Here is a 20,660-nt window from a genome sequence, read left to right on the forward strand (position 1 = left end):
GCATTCGTCTGATATAATCACAATTACAAATAACGAGTAAAGCGCCATGGAATAAATGGCGCTATAATAATAAATAATAGTAATAATAATAGCGAGCAGTTGAATAAAGTGGTTATCATCCATGAAATTGATATATTATTTACCCCATTCTGATTTTATAAAGTAAAAGTTATGAAAACTAACTTACTCCTTATTTCTTCTGTCCCTACAGCCCCTACAACCCATGCCCCTGCAGCTAATAAGTGTTGATGAAAATGGTCTTCTAGATCTAAACGAGAATGTCCTGAGAAGGTGTTTCCTGAGAGGGGGAATTGAACAATACCCTATTTTCCTGATAAGTGTGATTGGAGAGAGGCGTACAGGAAAATCATTTCTAATGAATTACATTATGAAAGCCCTTCATATCCAGGTGAGTGGACATTAACTTGATTGAGGAGATCACAGTTATACATGTGCCCCGGTGCCTGACGGACTTGAAGGCCTCTTGGCCACATAAGATGATATCAGTATTATAAATGACACACAATACAAAGATGACCTGTTACAGCTTGTGTAGAATCATAGAATGTTAGAGCTGGAAGGGACCTCAAGGGTCATTGTGTCCAACCCCCTGCTCAAAGCAGGATTCACTAAACCATCTCAGACAGGTGTCTGTCCAGCCTCTGTTTGAAGGCTTCCATTGAAGGTGAACTCACCACCTCTTGTGGCAGCCTGTTCCACTCATTGATCATCCTCACTGTCAAAAAGTTTTTTCTCCTTCGCCTCATTGGGGGACACAGACCGTGGGTGTTATGCTGCTTGCCACTAGGAGGACACTAAGTGTAACTCTCTACTAATTGGCCTACCTCTTACCAGACTCTCCCCGCTCCAATCTGTCCTGAATGCTGCTGCCAGGATCATATTCCTCGCCAACCGTTACACCGATGCCTCTACCTTGTGCCAGTCATTACACTGGCTACCCATCCACTCCAGAATCCAGTACAAAACTACTACCCTCATCCACAAAGCACTCCATGGCTCAGCACCACCCTACATCTCCTCTCTGGTCTCAGACTACCAACCTACCCGTGCCCTCCGCTCTGCTAATGACCTCAGGTTAGCATCCTCAATAATCAGAACCTCCCACTCCCGTCTCCAAGACTTTACACGTGCGGCGCCAATTATTTGGAATGCACTACCTAGGTTAATACGATTAATCCCCAATCTCCACAGTTTTAAGCGTGCCCTAAAAACTCATCTGTTCAGATTGGCCTACCGCCTCAACGCATTAACCTAATTATCCCTGTGTGGCCTATTAATAAAAAAAAACAAACAACATAATCAGGTTACTCCATGTTCTCATACACTTTTTGCAGTTAATAGCCTCTGGGTCTGTACTGCTACATACTTAGGCAGTTAATTGGTTCATGCAGCTTTACATGAACACCCGAGACTTACACTATGGCTGGTCCAAATAACTAAAGCAACTGTTACCATCCACCTCTCGTGTCTCCCCTTTTTCTCATAGTTTGTAAGCTTACGAGCAGGGCCCTCACTCCTCCTGGTATCTATTTTGAACTGTGATTTCTGTTATGCTGTAATGTCTATTGTCTGTACAAGTCCCCTCTATAAGTTGTAAAGCGCTGCGGAATATGTTGGCGCTATATAAATAAAATTATTATTATTATTATTATTGTAAGTGATACAAAGAAAATTTAGCTCCTCCCCTGCAGTATACACCCTCCTGCTGGCTCTCAGCTAACCAGTTCTTGCTTAGTGTCTGTAGGAGGCACTTGGGTCTGTTATTCAGACCACAACATTTGTTATTTTTATTTTCTGTAAATTTTTATTTTTTAATTAACGGAGTGAAGGGGGCGACGGATTCCTTTCTAGGGTCCGCTCTCCCTCGAACCATCAACAGGCGAGCACGGCGAGTGTCATGTCCCACGACTTGGGAAATCATTCAATGTTTGCATTGCTTGTGTTCTATCCTTCTTTCTAGGCAGAAGTTTGCTTTTCCCTGTATTTTGTCCCAACTCTCTCACTGTAGTCCTGTGATGTATGTTTGTTCACGCCCTTATTCTCCATTTTGTCATCATCACCATATCTGTATGCATCTTCTACATGTACTCTGTTGAATATTCCTTTTTACCTGCTGCTTTCATCATAATACAAGAATTTCGGTTAAAGCAATCCTCTTTTCCTGGAGTCTTCTTACATGAGAACGTGGCTGAGTTAAGCTATCTGATAAATCGGTATGAACGTGAGTACAGGTCAATACGGAAGCGCCCAAAAGAATTGGCCTATCCAGGCACCACTGCGTTCTACATACCCATGAGTCAGAATAGTAAAAAGGAATAGCCTGCCTTCAGAGACAGTAACTCAAGGTCTGTGCTGAACCTCAGTGGAAAAGGACATTTCCCAGATACACAGTAACCCAGTTCCCAGCCAGACCCCAGTGTGCATAGAAGCACACACTGCAGATAAACAGTGAGAAGTATAACCCTCATCATCCACTCTTCCTGCCTGCAAGCAAATCATGTCTGAAGCAAGGAATACAATGTCCCTACCAGACTTACAAACACAGGACAGAGACCCAGATCCCCATCCACCAGCTAGTGAAAGAGGAAAACGTACAGTTAAACCTACATGGAAAGTCATGGAGAATTTAGAGACTGAAAAATGTGTTGTATATAGTGATGTGTCTTCACTGTGGGAGAAAGTGCTGAGTCACATAGACACTGTATCAAGGCCTGCTTCTCATGAGTTACCACTTGAGGGAGCCCTAGAACAATTATGCACAACATACCAAAGGTATATGGAGAAGACTGATCAATACATTATTCTCCTGAAGAAACTGAATTTGCCAGAGACTTTAAAAGAATTGCAAAGTTTCCAGCAGCTTAATTCTGAAAGGGACTGCACCGTACGCGACATTAAGACAAAGATAGAGGCTAAAATTGCACGGACACCAGATGCATCATCTCGCTCATCCAAATCGTCTAAGCACTCAAAACGCTCATCTAGGTCAAGTTCATCAAAATATTCCACTCTCAGCCAGCAGCTTATAAGGGCACGTGCTAAGGCAGAAACGTCTAAGATACAAGCAGCCTTTGCGCAAAGGAGAGCAGATATGGATGCAGCCACAGCACAAAAGAGAGCAGAAATGGATGCGGATGCAGCACGCAAGGAAGCTCTGGAGAAGGAATGTGAGCACGCAACAGCCATGGCGGAGTTAAGGATCCTGGAGCGAGCTATCAGTGGGAGTCAAAGAGACAGCATCAGTTTGTGTGAAGTGGAGGCGGAGGACCCTATTGAACGCACAAGAGACTACGTGCTAAGCCAAAATGGCGAACCGCAGATCATCACTAACACTTCTGGTGGCGTTCATGCTTCTCCAGGACACCAGGATGCCGATCCACTTACAGAACCCTACACTCAAGGTCAGTACAATGCTCCCAAACTTGAACTTCCTTCGTATTCCAGTATGCGCCAAGACCCTGCATCTCATCAAACTCCACAGGCTATTATCTACACGCAACCCAATATACCGGCAGGTCATTATACTCTCGACAACCGCACAGTGCCAGCTCCGCATGTAGCAGAGACTATACCCACCAAACCGGTTGCTGGACTAAATGCATATGCCACTCCATACTTACCCACGTTTCAAGTCCAAGACGTCTCCACTCCTATGTACAACACCGCTCAGCCCACATTCGTGCATCCTAAGTCAGAAAGAACAGACATGTCCGACTTCGCAAGGTACATGATTCGCCGCGAACTTACTAAAACCGGTCTCACAAGGTTTGACGACCAACCTGAAAATTACAGAGGTTGGAAAAATGCCTTTAGAACCGTAACTAGTGACCTCGGCATCACTGCTGCCGAAGAGCTGGACCTGCTAATCAGATGGCTAGGACCACAATCCACCGAGCGTGTCAAGAGACTCAGGTCTGTACATATCAGTAATCCAATGGCTGGTCTCATGGCTGCATGGGAAAGACTAGAGAAAAACTTTGGCAGTCCAGAAGCCATAGAGGATGCACTGTTCAAGCGTCTACAGAGTTTTCCAAAGATATCAAGCAAAGACAGTTCAAAGTTCCTGGAGCTCAGTGACTTGCTGTTAGAGCTCCATCTGGCCAAGGCAGACACCCACCTACCTGGCCTCAGCTATCTGGACACTGCTCGTGGAGTAAATCCCATTATCTCCAAGCTACCGTACAACGTGCAAGAAAAGTGGACTACACTAGGGTCAAAATACAAGAAAGACCATCAAGTGTCATTTCCTCCGTTCTCCTACTTCTGTGAGTTTATAAAAGATGTGGCAGAGCGCAAGAACGACCCAAGCTTTTCCTACGAAGAATACAGTGGCTCAGCTTCACCTCCTTCTAAATACGTCAGCGCACGCTCGAACGACAGAAACCGCAGGGGTCCAGTGTCAGTGAAGAAGACGGATATTCTTCCCTTACCAACATCACCCCCAGACAAGAGTAACAAAGGTGAAAAGATAGAGAACCCAAATCGTGAATGTCCCATCCACAAGAAGCCACATCCCTTAAAAAAGTGCATCGGCTTCAGGAAGAAACCGCTCCAGGAACGCAAGGAGCTTCTAAAGAAGTTCGGGGTATGCTACAGATGTTGTGCTTCTACTGAACACCTTGCTAAAGACTGTAAAACTACAATTAAGTGCATGGAGTGTGACAGTGAGGACCACGTACAAGCACTCCACCCATTCCGTCCTGACTCTACACTTACTCCTTCCCCCACCACGAGCCATGGCGGGGAGGACGCAGCTCAAACTGCAAGCCATACCACAATATCTTCTTCATGCACAGAAGTCTGCGGAGAAGACCTCTGGGACAAGTCCTGTGCGAAGATTTGCCTGGTGAACGTATATCCCAACGGTCACCCAGAGAAAGCCGTGAAGGTGTACGTCCTTCTGGATGATCAGAGCAACCGATCACTTGCAAGGTCAGAACTCTTTGATATGTTTAACTTAAAGGGAAATGCCTACCCTTACACCTTAGGTACCTGCAGTGGTGTTACAGAGGTTTATGGGAGAAGGGCCAGTGGTCTTACAGCGACATCTCTCGAGAACACCGTCGAGATACCGTTACCTACACTGGTCGAGTGCAACCAGATTCCATCCAATCGAGAAGAGATCCCAACGCCAGAGGCTGCTCTTCATCACCAACATCTCAAGGGGATAGCAAACAAGATACCAGCCCTCAACAACAGTGCAGATATCCTGATTCTGCTAGGCAGAGACATCCTCCGGCTGCACAAGGTGCGTCAGCAAATTAATGGACCACACGATGCACCATTTGCCCAACGCTTAGATCTAGGCTGGGTAATCATAGGCAATGTTTGCATACACAAGATGAAGAGACCTAACAACATCTCCTCTTACAAGACACACATCTTGTCAAATGGTCGCAGCACCCATTTCCAACCATGCCCACATCACTACTGGGTGAAAGAGAAAGTGAGCAACACCAAGTGGCAACAGGAATCCTTCAACAACATGAACACACTCCAGTCCTGGGAAGAAAACCTCGGGTCATCAGTGTTCGATTCCACAAGTAATGACAACAAGTTGGCACCCACAAGGGAAGATAAAGAATTTATAAAGGTTATGGATAAAGAATTTGTTCAAGACGACTCCAACAGTTGGGTAGCTCCTTTACCCTTTCGTTTCCCAAGAGTGAGGTTGCCGAACAACCTGCAGCAAGCAACTGCAAGGTTCTCATCCTTAAAGCGTACCCTAAAGAGGAAACCAGAGATGGAGAAGCATTTCATTGACTTTATGCAGAACATCTTTGACAGAAATCATGCTGAACCTGCGCCACCACTGAGGGAGGGAGAAGAATGTTGGTATCTTCCATCCTTTGGTGTCTATCACCCTCGCAAGCCTAATCAGATCAGAGTGGTGTTTGACTCCAGTGCTCAGTTTGAAGGCCTCTCTCTCAATAACCTGCTCCTAACTGGGCCCAACCTGAACAACAGCCTCCTTGGAGTATTGATCCGCTTCAGACAAGAACCTGTTGCCATAATGGCCGACATTCAGCAGATGTTTCATTGCTTCATTGTGAAAGAAGACAACAGAAACTATCTTAGGTTCCTATGGCACAAGGACAACAATGTCAACAATCAGGTCATAGACTACCGGATGAAGGTCCATGTCTTCGGCAACAGTCCCTCACCTGCTGTGGCGATCTATGGACTGAGACGGACAGCCCAGGAAGGTGAGAGAGAGTACGGTTCCGATGCTCGGCAATTTGTAGAGAAGAACTTCTACGTGGACGATGGGCTCAAGTCCTTGCCCACAAGCGAAGATGCAATTGACCTACTCTCCAGAACACAGGAAATGCTATCCACATCAAACCTCAGACTCCACAAGATTATCTCTAACAGTCAAGAGGTAATGAACGCGTTTCCATCTGAGGACCATGCCACAAACCTAAAGGACCTCAACTTGGGTTCCGATGTTCCTCCAACACAGCGCAGCCTTGGTCTACTGTGGGATATCAAACGGGACACCTTCACTTTCCAAGTGTCACCCTATGACAAACCCTTTACCAAACGAGGAGTCCTATCTGTCATAAATAGCATCTATGATCCTCTCGGGTTTGTAGCACCCATCACTATTCAAGGCAAGATACTGTTAAGACAGCTTACGGCCGAGAACACGGATTGGGACACCCCGCTCCCAACTCAGAAACAGCAAAGGTGGGAGGCGTGGAAGAAGTCTCCGAAGTTCTTAGAGCAACTCCAAGTCCCACGTTGTTATTCTCCAAGATCACCTTTGACTGCAATCAGAAGAGAAGTCCATATTTTCTCTGACGCATCTACAGAAGCCATAGCCGCAGTAGCTTATCTGATGACCTTAGGAACTAACAAGGTACACTGTGGTTTCATCCTGGGTAAAGCCAAATTAACTCCAAAGCCTGCACACTCTGTACCCAGACTCGAGCTTTGCGCTGCGGTATTGGCAGTAGAAATTGCTGAAGTTGTACAAGACGTAATGAACGCGTTTCCATCTGAGGACCACGCCACAAACCTAAAGGACCTCAACTTGGGTTCTGATGTTTCTCCAGCCACACTTCTCACACAGAAGATTGGAGCTGCTACAGTTCCGCCTGGGAACTTCGATAATAAGGACATTTACAGACGTCAGTGGAGGCAAGTACAACACCTGGCTAACGTGTTTTGGCATCGATGGAAGACCAAATATTTACACTTGCTTCAAAACCGTCACAAATGGCAGACGCCCAGTCCCAATCTCCAAGAAGGAGACCTTGTTCACTTAAAGGACAAAGAGGCTCATCGTAATGACTGGCCAATGGGACTTATCACCAAAGTCCTACCCAGTGAGGACGGAAAGACTCGTAAGGTAGAAGTTAAGGTGACAAAAGGGGGCTCTACCCGAACCTTCTTCCGCCCGGTCACTGAACTCGTGCTGCTTCTACGAAAGGAGGACATCACATGAACTGAACATGCTCCTGGACGTTGTTCACGGCGGGGAGCATTCCTCCTCATTCCCCAGTTTATTGAATGTTGACATTTTCCATTGGATTGAACCTTTAACATTCCCATTGGATTCTGGGTTGGTGGAAGAGTTTGCATGTTTGCGGCTTCCCCAATCTGAAGATGGGTTTTATATACTTGAACTTATCTTTCGGTGTGATCTACGGGTCAACAACAACAAGTTGGACTTAAAAATCTTTTATGTTTTATTATTGCATGCATGTTTTCTTCCTCTTGTTTTTTCTGGTTCGAACGACTTCGAAGAATTACGGACATCGTGAAATCCAAGGATTTCAGACGGGGAGTGTCATGTCCCACGACTTGGGAAATCATTCAATGTTTGCATTGCTTGTGTTCTATCCTTCTTTCTAGGCAGAAGTTTGCTTTTCCCTGTATTTTGTCCCAACTCTCTCACTGTAGTCCTGTGATGTATGTTTGTTCACGCCCTTATTCTCCATTTTGTCATCATCACCATATCTGTATGCATCTTCTACATGTACTCTGTTGAATATTCCTTTTTACCTGCTGCTTTCATCATAATACAAGAATTTCGGTTAAAGCAATCCTCTTTTCCTGGAGTCTTCTTACATGAGAACGTGGCTGAGTTAAGCTATCTGATAAATCGGTATGAACGTGAGTACAGGTCAATACGGAAGCGCCCAAAAGAATTGGCCTATCCAGGCACCACTGCGTTCTACATACCCATGAGTCAGAATAGCGAGTATACCTCCCCGTACCTTTCCTGCGACGACTGGGGCACGCCTAATCTACGCTAGGGCGACGGTTCCTATACGGTCCCGATCTGCCCCCTGTAAAATGGGGGCACATAGAGTATACCTCTTATGTGTGTCTCCCGGGCTCCTCTGCAATTAAGCCCTCACTTGTTGGCGTCATGTAGTCCCCACAGTAGCCGTAAGTCCCCTGCATCAGGCACAGCCGTAAGTCCCCTGCGGCAGGCACAGCCGTAAGTCCCCTGTGGCAGGCACGTATGAAGATGGACAGAGACTCTCCATCCCCTGGCCAAGGGAGGATCGATTGAGCTTATTCCCTCGCAATAGAGGCTGCATCTCTGCTCGGTGGTGGTGAGTAGTTCCCTTCCTCACGCTGCCTGTGTGGAAGGTGCGGTCCTGGTCCCTGGGGAGAAGTGCCGCTGGCTGGGCTCCAGTGGCAATCATTCGGCGCTACGTCGCGGCCCGCCAACACGCTCCACCGGCAGGCTCCATAAATTTAGTCCCCGGCTTTTTCAGCCGGACTAGGCCGCAGTTGAAATCCACGCCAACCGCCGGAGCCCCACCCAGCTCACTTCAGGGGCGACGGTTCCTTCACGGTTCCGATCTCCCCACACCAGCAGCAGGCGACCACATGGAGTGTCGCCTCCATGTATCCTCTCCTGGAACCAGGCTTAATGCCAGACAACTGGCCCTGTCCACCCGGGGGCTGAACTCCGTGGATGTACAGAGGCCCCTCTCTATGGCGTCCGAGCAGCCCCCACTGTCCCACCACTGTGAAAGCGGATGGCACAAGGAGGCGGACGGTTCCTCTCCACCTCCCTAACAAAGGGATGATTGATTGAGGTTTAGCCCTCTATCCCTGCACCGTCCACGCTGCAATACCCGACATCCGTGGTGGCTCCACGCCGGGACGCGCACCGATGGTGAGTGGATCCTACCAGCGATGGGCCCCTGCAGTGGGAAATTCACAGGCAGTCTCAGGCTTCCCTATGACCCATCTCCCTGAGGTAACGCTCCGGCCGGCTGCAAAAATTTAGCCACCGTTTTCGACTGATGTGTAGGCCGCACCCCGGAAGCGCACTATGGCACCCTAAGGCGGCTCTGCCGTTTTCCTGGCGCTTTCGCCTGACACGGAACCGCTCAATTTTCTCGGCCACTGCAACGCCCCTCACTTCTACGCTGGCGCCGGCTGCAGAAATTTAGGCCTGGCTTGGGCCTATTCATGGAAGTCTCGAGGCTCCGCCCACATCGTGCCTGTGGATCCGCCCCCCGAATTGGCGCTTTTCGCTCTCTGCAAGATTTTATCTAAAGGCACATGACCAGTATTCCCTGGTCTTAAAGGCACATGGCCAGTATTCTCTGGTCTTAAAGGCACATGGCCAGTATTCCCTGGTCTTAAAGGCACACAACCAGTATTCTCTGGTCTTAAAGGCACATGACCAGTATTGTTGGTCCTAAAGGCACATGTCCAGTATTCTCTGGTCTTAAAGGCACATGACCAGTATTCCCTGGTCTTAAAGGCACATGACCAGTATTCCCTGGTCTTAAAGTCACATGACCAGTATTCCCTGGTCTTAAAGGAACACGACCAGTATTCCCTGGTCTTAAGGGCACACGACCAGTATTCCCTGGTCTTAAAGGCACATGACCAATCTGAAACCGGTCATAAATGAGGAGCCCTCTGCCGCTGATCCCAGTTTATCCCAGTGTAACTAGTTCCCTCAGTGGATTTCGTCGTTGCCACAACCCATGTTTTTTTCTGACCAAGAGATTGAATCCCTCCGTGATCCCTCCGTGGCTCGGAGTGCTCGCAGGACCAATATACATGGTTCCTCTCCTACATGAGATCCATCGGCTAGCAGGAGCTTCGAGTATTCTAGAAACGTACAGGCGTCTAGAAACGTACAGGCATCTAGAAAACGGAAGTTTTCATTTCATGATCTCTCTCCAAGGGTTTGCTGAGAACAAGACTCTGAACATGGCTCAGATATTGCCTTGGACCTGGACTTGCCAGAGCTTCAGTAAAGGATGGACTCACCTATTTATATCATCAACCAATCTCTGTACATTGACGAGGACTCCGGTCCTACTCTAGACTACGCAGTGTCCCTCATAAGGAGACTAAACTCCCTCGTAGAGCATTTGCCATCCAGTCCGGATATGCGATTCACTGGACAGAAGCCTCTACGTGGGATGCCATGCCTGGTCTGATTTTTAAGGGCGACGGATCCTTTAAAGGGCACCGATCTCCCCACACCATCAACAGACGGGCACATGGAGTGTCGCCTCCATGTATCCTCTTCTGCATCCAGGCCTAATGCCAGTCAACCTGTCCTGTCCACCCAGAGACCTGAACTGTGGATTACAGAGGCACCCTTTTCGTGTGTCTGAGCACCCCCCTCTGCATCACAACTATTTAAAAGAAGATGCAAGAAGGCGGATGATCCCTTTCCACTTCCCTGTTAAGAGGATGGTGAATCGAGGGTTCCTAATGTTTAACTCTGCACCGTCAAAAGAGAGCGGCGATGTCAAGAGACTATGACCTGCTGGATGCAGCCACGCATTCTGCCACTTGGCAGATTAACTGGGTACTATAATCTCCTGTGGTTTACCTACCAGTATCCCTGCCTGATGTGTCATCAATTGAAAATGCCACGGTCTGTCAGATAGCAAATCTGGTTCGTTCCGTTTTGCGGCTTCGGGTCCAGCGCTCTACCCTCCCTAGCCGCCGCATGGATTGCTAGAGCAATGGTCTCCAGGCTGGAGACCTTAACTTTGATTCAGTAACCCTTTCCTGAAGACAGTACGACTGGTCAATCAAATCTTTTGAGCAAATAAGGCAGCACACTGCAGCGCTGAAACATGCAAACATGAAACACAAAAATTGAACTGCATTACTGCACTAGAAATATGAAAAATTAGAGCGTTTAGCGCATAAAAATGGCCAATTTTATGTGTACCTGGTAGCCTCTTATACCAGGTCCTACGCTTCCTTTCCTCGCTGAGAATAAACGTCTCCATCTGAATGGGTACCTATGAAAACCTCTTCCTAGACTAACATTCTCTCTCTGTGGAGGGGTATTGGACCTGCTGCAATTAAAACACCTTTGGCTAGGAGGCGGAGTGCTCGGTTTAACTCTGCACCGTCAAAAGAGAGCGGCGATGTCAAGAGACTATGACCTGCTGGATGCAGCCACGCATTCTGCCACTTGGCAGATTAACTGGGTACAATCTCCTGTGGTTTACCTACCAGTATCCCTGCCCGATGTGTCATCAATTGAAAATGCCACTGTCTGTCAGATAGCAAATCTGGTTCGTTCCGTTTTGCGGCTTCGGGTCCAGCGCTCTACCCTCCCTAGCCGCCGCATGGATTGCTAGAGCAATGGTCTCCAGGCTGGAGACCTTAACTTTGATTCAGTAACCCTTTCCTGAAGACAGTACGACTGGTCAATCAAATCTTTTGAGCGGGAATCTAACAAAGGATCGCACATTCCTACAGCCCCGGCCAGCAGTGGAAGGGTTGTCCGGGACAGTCTAGATCTAAGGGATCTTGGTTCCAAAAAGGGGAACGAGAAGTAGGACCGATCCTGGACCTCAAACTTCTAACAACCTTTCACAAGGTTCTCCTTCTTCGAATGGAGTTCCTTCAGCCATTACTTCAAAAAAAAAAAAAAAGGTGGAGTTTCTGGCATCCATCGACATTTGGGATGCTTACCCTCTTCAAAAAATTCCTTCGCTTTTCGATTGGTAAGCAGCATTTTCAAGTCACGACTTTGTCTTTGGCCTTGCTACCGCACCCAGAGTGTTCTCAAGGCTCATGGTGGCTGTCATGTTCCTCTTGCACCTAGAGGCGTGGTCGTCCTGCCCTGTTTGGCTGACTGTCTAGCCGCCCTTCCAAGACTACGCTAAGTAGTCTATATCACTTGTGATACCCTCTCACCTGGGCTGGTGGCTAGACTTAGACAACTTCTCATTTCCAGCCCAGCAGACATCCTTTTGGACGATGATCCAGTACTCTTCCAGAACGATGGTAGTTCTCCCTCCAGACAAGGTCATGGACCTTCAACAGGGAGCTCGCGCACTTGATCACTCATCCCCTCATTTCATTCGGTTTGCTGGGAGAGTTCTGAGGAAAAATGGTGACGGCAATGGAAGCAGTTTCCTTCGCTCCGCTCGTTTTCAGCAAGTCAAACAGACTTTCAGATGATAGGCCCTGGATGAAGAAGGAGCTCAGAGACTTTCTCCCGGTTCAATGGTTACTAGTAACTACCAATGCCAGTCCTCTTCTCCCGATCATTGCTCTGGAGATCCGAACGGTAGTCCTACAGTAGGTCCACTGCCTTATGGCGGGTCAACCCATCTGAATTCAATTGGACAATGCCACTGCTGTGCCATACGTCAGTCATCTAGCAGGTACCCACGTTCAGGCGCTATGGCCGAGGTACCTCACATTCTCAGATGGGCTGATATCTATCACTCGGTGATCTCGGCAGTACATATCCCAGGAGTATAACTCTGGGCGGCAAACGTATTCAGCCGTCAGGGTTTCGCCTCAAGTGAGTGGGAAATTCACACGGAAGTCTTCCATCAGACCTGCCTTCACTGGAGCTCTCCAGTTGTAGTTCGGATGGCGTCCAGACTGATCGCCTGTGTACTCGAGTTCGTGTTTCGGCCTCGAGATCCATGAGCCATCGCACTGCATGCTCTTGTTCTTCCGTGGTACCAGTTTCCACAACTCTCTTTCCACTACTTCCGAAAGCTTTTCAGATGCAGAAAGGGCCCCAGTGATCCTCGGAAATCCGCACTGACCACGTCAGTTTGTTTGCTTGCGGAGCTGGTAGCTTTCTGCCTTTCTGCAACAAAACTGCAAGTAGGGACCCTCTCGCAGGAAGTTTTCACATGTATTTCTTCCCTATCACATACCGTTAGATCATTCGGACCTTAATGGTCCTAGGAGTCTTACAGTAGACTCCTTTTTTGATCCGGACAGACATTACTATTAGGGAAGGTCGCCCCTTTTTTCTCGGCAATATCCTCATCCTGACGAGTCTTCGGTGCTAACGGGGTCCTTTCAGACTTTTTTCCCTTATTTCCTTCAAGGCAAGGTTGTCCTCAGGCCATCCCCGTCCCTTGTTACCAAGGTGGTTTGGTATTACCACTGGTATGAGGGCATAGTTCTTCCCTCATCTCTTTCGGCACCAGTCCACAAAATGGAATGAGTTCCCCATATTCCGGACGAAGCGAGTGCTCTGAGTAGGTACGTCTCGAGGATGGCGTCCTTCCGAAGGTTGGACACTGTATCTTGGGCTTCCTGACGGTAAGAGGAAGGCTTCCTGACGTTTACAGGAAGAGTTTAGCCGTCTTCATCAGCCATTTAGCCTGGTGGACTCCTTTCACCATCCAGGAGTCCTTCCGTGTTAGATGTCAGCCTATCTCCCTGTCTATCATGGGTTCTAAAAATAGGTAAACTGACTGAACAATATATATATATAATTTATATTAGTGCAGAGCCAAAAAAAGACACATACAAAATAGATCAATGGCCGCACTTATCTGTGCTAAAATAGGAAAATGTGAAATATATGGAATGTGAATAGCATAATGGCTTATGAACTTTATGAACAAACACATGAGATTTTTAGCACAAGATTTGGCCAAACGTTGTGAGCCCATTCACCAAACGCCAAGGTAATCTCAGATCGAATGGGTAACTACACTGACTGCCTGATGTGAACACTTACCTATGGTATCTGAGCTGACTGCCTAATGTGAACACTTACCTATGGCTAATAACAAGATAAAGCCTACTTATATAGGAGACTCAGAACCAACTGTGTTGAGATGTGTTGTGAACTATACTTCTTGGCTCCCTCTTGTGGTCACTAGTGGTATGGCACTGGGATTGTTTTTCCCCAGCTTGGTACCCACCTGGTTCGTTATGCCAGGGGTGTTGCTATTTAAACTTCCTGGATTCTCAGTCTGGTGCCTGGCATCGTTGTAATCAGTTCATTTCTGTTTGCTCCTGTCTGCTGGTCCTGGTTCTTTGCAAGATAAGCTAAGTCCTGCTTCCTTATTTTTGGTTATTTGCATTGTTCTTATTTTTGTCCAGCTTGTACAAAATGTGATTCCTGATATTGCTGGAAGCTCTAGGGGGCTGATATTCTCCCCCCACACCGTTAGTCGGTTTGGGGGTTCTTGAATATTCAGCGTGGATATTTTGATAGGGTTTTTTGCTGACCGTATAAGTCATCTTCCTATATTCTGCTATTAGTCAGTGGGCCTCTCTTTGCTAAAACCTAGTTCATTCTTACGTTTGTCTTTTCTTCTTACCTCACCGTTATTATTTGTTGGGGGCTTGTATTTAACTTTGGGGTCTTTCCTCTGGAGGCAAGAAAGGTCTTATTTTCCCTTATAGGATTAGTTAGTTCTCCGGCTGGCGCGAGACGTCTAGAATCAACGTAGGTACGTTCCCCGGCTACTGCTAGTTGTTTGTGCTAGGATCAGGTATACGGTCAGCCTAGTTACCACTGCCCTATGAGCTGTTTTTTTGTGTTTGCAGACTTTGCTGAAACCTCTGAGACCCTCTGCCATTGGGGTCATAACAGTATGCCAGGCCGAAGTGAATAGTTAATGCATTGCAGAAGTGGGATTAAAAGAAAAGAAATTGTGAGTTTTTTTTTTTTTTTTTCTTCCTCCCCTTTTTCTCTGAGTGGCTTTAAAGGGGACCTGTCACCTGAATTTGGCGGGACCGGTTTTGGGTCATATGGGCGGGGTTTTTGGGTGTTTGATTCACCCTTTCCTTACCCGCTGGCTGCATGCTGGCCGCAATATTGGATTGAAGTTCATTCTCTGTCCTCCGGAGTACACGCCTGCGCAAGGCAATCTTCCCTTGCGCAGGCGTGTACTACGGATGACACAGCATGAACTTCAATCCAATATTGCGGCCAGCATGCAGCCAGCGGGTAAGGAAAGGGTGAATCAAACACCCAAAAACCCCGCCCATATGACCCAAAACCGGTCCCGCCAAATTCAGGTGACAGGTTCCCTTTAAGCTTTGCTGCAGACATGAATGTCCAGACTCTGATTACTAGTGTGGATCAGCTTGCTGCTCGTGTGCAGGGCATTCAGGATTTTGTTACTAGTAGTCCTATGTCAGAACCTAAAATACCTATTCCTGAGCTGTTCTCTGGAGATCGATTTAAATTTAGGAATTTTAGGAATAATTGTAAATTGTTTCTATCTTTGAGACCTCGTTCGTCTGGAGACTCAGCTCAGCAAGTTAAAATTGTTATCTCCTTTTTGCGTGGCGACCCTCAGGATTGGGCTTTCTCGTTGGCGCCAGGAGATCCGGCATTGGCAAATATTGATGCGTTTTTTCTGGCGCTCGGATTGCTTTATGAGGAGCCCAATCTTGGAATTCAGGCAGAAAAAGCTTTGCTGGCTATCTCTCAGGGCCAGGATGAAGCTGAAGTGTATTGCCAAAAATTTCGGAAATGGTCCGTGCTTACTCAGTGGAATGAGTGTGCTCTGGCCGCAAATTTCAGAAATGGCCTTTCTGAAGCCATTAAGAATGTGATGGTGGGTTTCTCCATTCCTACAAGTCTGAATGATTCTATGGCGCTGGCCATTCAGATTGACCGGCGTTTGCGGGAGCGCAAAACCGCTAATCCTCTGGTGCTGTTGTCTGAACAGACACCTGATTTAATGTAATGTGATAGAATTCAGACTAGAATCGAACGGAAAAATCATAGACGTCAGAATGGGTTGTGTTTTTACTGCGGTGATTCTACACATGTTATATCTGCATGCTCTAAACGCCTAACAAAGGTTGTTAGTCCTGTTGCCATTGGTAATTTGCAACCTAAATTTATTTTGTCTGTGACTTTAATTTGCTCATTGTCTTCCTACCCTGTTATGGCGTTTGTGGATTCAGGTGCTGCCCTGAGTCTTATGGACTTGTCGTTTGCCAAGCGCTGTGGTTTTGTTCTGGAGCCTTTAGAAAATCCTATCCCTCTTAGAGGAATTGATGCTACGCCATTGGCGGAAAATAAGCCGCAGTTTTGGACACAAGTGACCATGTGCACGACTCCTGAACATCGGGAGGTGATTCGTTTTCTTGTTCTGCATAAGATGCATGATTTGGTCGTTTTGGGTCTGCCATGGTTACAGACCCATAATCCAGTTTTGGATTGGAGGGCTATGTCTGTGTCAAGTTGGGGCTGTCAGGGAATTCATTGCGATTCCCCGCCGGTGTCTATTGCTTCCTCTACTCCTTCAGAAGTTCCTGAGTATTTGTTTGACTATCAGGATGTATTCAGTGAGTCCAGGTCCAGTGTTCTTCCTCCTCATAGGGACTGTGACTGCGCTATAGATTTGATTCCGGGTAGTAAATTTCCTAAGGGAAGATTATTTAATCTGTCTGTACCTGAGCATGCCGCAATGCGTTCTTATATCAAGGTGTCTTTGGAGAAGGGGCATATTCGTCCATTCTCTTCCCCTCTTGGTGCGGGATTCTTTTTTGTGGCCAAGAAGGACGGATCTTTGAGACCTTGTATAGACTATCGGCTTCTGAATAAAATCACTGTTAAATTTCAGTATCCTTTGCCTCTATTGTCGGACTTGTTTGCCCGGATTAAGGGTGCCAGGTGGTTCACCAAGATAGATCTTCGTGGTGCGTACAACCTTGTGCGCATTAAGCAGGGAGATGAATGGAAAACTGCATTTAATACGCCCGAAGGTCATTTTGAGTACTTTGTGATGCCTTTTGGGCTCTCTAATGCTCCTTCAGTGTTTCAGTCCTTTATGCATGACATCTTCCGGAAGTATCTGGATTAATTTATGATTGTTTATCTGGATGATATTCTGTTTTTTTCTGATGATTGGGACTCTCATGTAAAGCAGGTCAGGATGGTGTTTCAGGTTTTGCGTGATAATGCTTTGTTTGTGAAGGGCTCAAAGTGTCTCTTTGGAGTGCAGAAGGTTCCCTTTTTGGGTTTTATTTTCTCCCCTTCTGCTGTGGAGATGGACCCAGTCAAGGTCCGAGCTATTCATGATTGGACTCAACCCACGTCTGTTAAGAGTCTTCAGAAGTTCTTGGGTTTTGCTAACTTCTACCGTCGTTTTATCGCTAACTTTTCTAGCGTTGTTAAACCCTTGACGGATATGACCAAGAAAGGTTCTGATGTTGCTAATTGGGCTCCTGCAGCCGTGGAGGCCTTCCAGGAGCTGAAGCGACGGTTTACTTCGGCGCCTGTTTTGTGTCAGCCTGATGTCTCACTTCCCTTTCAGGTTGAAGTGGATGCTTCTGAGATCGGTGCAGGGGCTGTTTTGTCGCAGAGAGGCTCTGGTTGCTCTGTAATGAGACCATGTGCTTTTTTTTCTAGGAAGTTTTCGCCTGCTGAGCGGAACTATGATGTTGGGAATCGGAAGTTGTTGGCCATGAAGTGGGCATTTGAGGAGTGGCGTCATTGGCTCGAGGGTGCTAAGCATCGTGTGGTGGTCTTGACTGATCACAAAAATCTGATGTATCTCGAGTCTGCTAAGCGCCTGAATCCTAGACAGGCTCGTTGGTCATTGTTTTTCTCCCGTTTTGACTTTGTGGTCTCGTACCTGCCTGGTTCGAAGAATGTGAAGGCTGATGCTCTTTCTAGGAGCTTTGTGCCTGACTCTCCTGGAGTCTCAGAGCCAGCTGGTATTCTTAGAGAGGGAGTAATCTTGTCGGCCATTTCTCCTGATTTGCGACGTGTGTTGCAGAGATTTCAGGCTGGTAGACCTGACTCTTGTCCACCTGACAGACTGTTTGTTCCTGATAAATGGACCAGCAGAGTCATTTCCGAGGTTCATTCCTCGGTGTTGGCAGGGCATCCGGGGATTTTTGGCACCAGAGATTTGGTAGCTAGGTCCTTTTGGTGGCCTTCCTTGTCACGGGATGTGCGGTCATTTGTGCAGTCCTGTGGGACTTGTGCTCAGGCTAAGCCTTGCTGTTCTCGTGCCAGCGGGTTGCTTTTGCCCTTGCCTGTTCCGAAGAGGCCTTGGACACACATTTCCATGGATTTCATTTCAGATCTTCCGGTGTCTCAAGGAATGTCTGTCATCTGGGTGGTGTGTGATCGCTTTTCCAAGATGGTCCATTTGGTGCCCTTGCCTAAGTTGCCTTCCTCTTCCGATCTGGTTCCTTTGTTCTTTCAGAATGTGGTTCGCTTGCACGGCATTCCTGAGAATATCGTGTCTGACAGAGGATCCCAGTTTGTGTCCAGGTTCTGGCGATCCTTTTGTGCTAAGATGGGCATTGATTTGTCGTTTTCGTCTGCCTTTCATCCTCAGACTAATGGCCAAACGGAGCGAACTAATCAGACACTGGAGGCTTATTTGAGGTGTTTTGTTTCTGCGGATCAGGATGATTGGGTGACCTTCTTGCCACTGGCTGAGTTTGCCCTTAATAATCGGGCTAGTTCCGCTACTTTGGTTTCGCCATTTTTCTGCAACTCTTGGCTTTCATCCTCGTTTTTCCTCGGGACATGTTGAGCCTTCTGACTGTCCTGGGGTGGATTCCGTGGTGGATAGGTTACAGCGGATTTGGAGTCATGTGGTGGACAACTTAAAGTTGTCACAGGAGAAGGCTCAGCGTTTTGCCAACCACCGCCGCGGTGTGGGTCCCCGACTTCGTGTTGGGGATTTGGTGTGGCTGTCTTCTCGTTTGTTCCTATGAAGGTCTCCTCTCCTAAATTCAAGCCTCGCTTCATCGGTCCTTATAAGATTTTGGAAATCCTTAATCCAGTGTCCTTTCGTTTGGATCTTCCGGTGTCGTTTGCCATTCACAACGTGTTCCATAGGTCTTTGTTGCGGCGGTACGTTGTGCCTGTGGTTCCTTCTGTTGAGCCTCCTGCTCCGGTGTTGGTTGAGGGCGAGTTGGAGTATGGGGTGGAGAAGATCTTGGATTCTCGTCTCTCTAGACGGAGGCTTCAGTATCTGGTCAAATGGAAGGGCTATGGTCAGGAGGATAATTCCTGGGTGGTCGCCTCTGATGTTCATGCGGCCGATTTGGTTCGTGCCTTTCACGTTGCTCATCCTGATCGCCCTGGTGGTCTTGGTGAGGGTTCGGTGACCCCTCCTTAAAGGGGGGGTACTGTTGTGAACTATACTTCTTGGCTCCCTCTTGTGGTCACTAGTGGTATGGCACTGGGATTGTCTTTCCCCAGCTTGGTACCCACCTGGTTCGTTAGGCCAAGGGTGTTGCTATTTAAACTTCCTGGATTCTCAGTCTGGTGCCTGGCATCATTGTAATCAGTTCATTTCTGTTTGCTCCTGTCTGCTGGTCCTGGTTCTTTGCAAGATAAGCTAAGTCCTGCTTCCTTATTTTTGGTTATTTGCATTGTTCTTATTTTTGTCCAGCTTGTACAAAATGTGATTCCTGATATTGCTGGAAGCTCTAGGGGGCTGATATTCTCCCCCCACACCGTTAGTCGGTTTGGGGGTTCTTGAATATTCAGCGTGGATATTTTGATAGGGTTTTTTGCTGACCGTATAAGTCATCTTCCTATATTCTGCTATTAGTCAGTGGGCCTCTCTTTGCTAAAACCTAGTTCATTCTTACGTTTGTCTTTTCTTCTTACCTCACCGTTATTATTTGTTGGGGGCTTGTATTTAACTTTGGGGTCTTTCCTCTGGAGGCAAGAAAGGTCTTATTTTCCCTTATAGGGTTAGTTAGTTCTCCGGCTGGCGCGAGACGTCTAGAATCAACGTAGGTACGTTCCCCGGCTACTGCTAGTTGTTTGTGCTAGGATCAGGTATACGGTCAGCCTAGTTACCACTGCCCTATGAGCTGGTTTTTTGTGTTTGCAGACTTTGCTGAAACCTCTGAGACCCTGTGCCATTGGGGTCATAACAGAGATGTAATTAAAATCACAGCATGGTGAAGGGTGGGACGTTCAAGTCAGAAAATAGTACATAGTAAAAATAGGTAAACTGACTGAACAATATATATATATATATAATTTATATTAGTGCAGAGCCAAAAAAAGACACATACAAAATAGATCAATGGCCGCACTTATCTGTGCTAAAATAGGAAAATGTGAAATATATGGAATGTGAATAGCATAATGGCTTATGAACTTTATGAACAAACACATGAGATTTTTAGCACAAGATTTGGCCAAACGTGAGCCCATTCACCAAACGCCAAGGTAATTTCAGATCGAATGGGTAACTACACTGACTGTTGTGATCCTAATGGCAGAGGATCTCAGGGTCTTCAGCAAAGTCTGCAAACATAAAAACTAGCTCTTAGGGAGGTGGTAACTGAGCTGACCACATACCTGATCCTAGCCCACAACTAATAGCAGCCGGGGAACGTACCTACGTTGGTTCTAGACGTCTCGCGCCAGCCGGAGATCTAACTAACCCTTTCAGAGAAAATAC

General features: G+C 47.1%; 1 protein-coding gene across 1 annotated transcript in view; it reads left to right on the plus strand.

The window, feature by feature from the left end:
- Nucleotides 1–20,660, plus strand: part of LOC143774538 (RING finger protein 112-like) — a 196,888-nt gene that overhangs the window by 19,315 nt on the left and 156,913 nt on the right. The window contains exon 3 of the mRNA XM_077262224.1: nucleotides 212–409. Coding sequence (XP_077118339.1) covers nucleotides 212–409 — 198 coding nt within the window. The remainder of the gene's footprint in view (nucleotides 1–211; nucleotides 410–20,660) is intronic.

Source organism: Ranitomeya variabilis, chromosome 5 (genome assembly GCF_051348905.1).
Source record: "Ranitomeya variabilis isolate aRanVar5 chromosome 5, aRanVar5.hap1, whole genome shotgun sequence".
NCBI lineage: Eukaryota > Metazoa > Chordata > Amphibia > Anura > Dendrobatidae > Ranitomeya > Ranitomeya variabilis.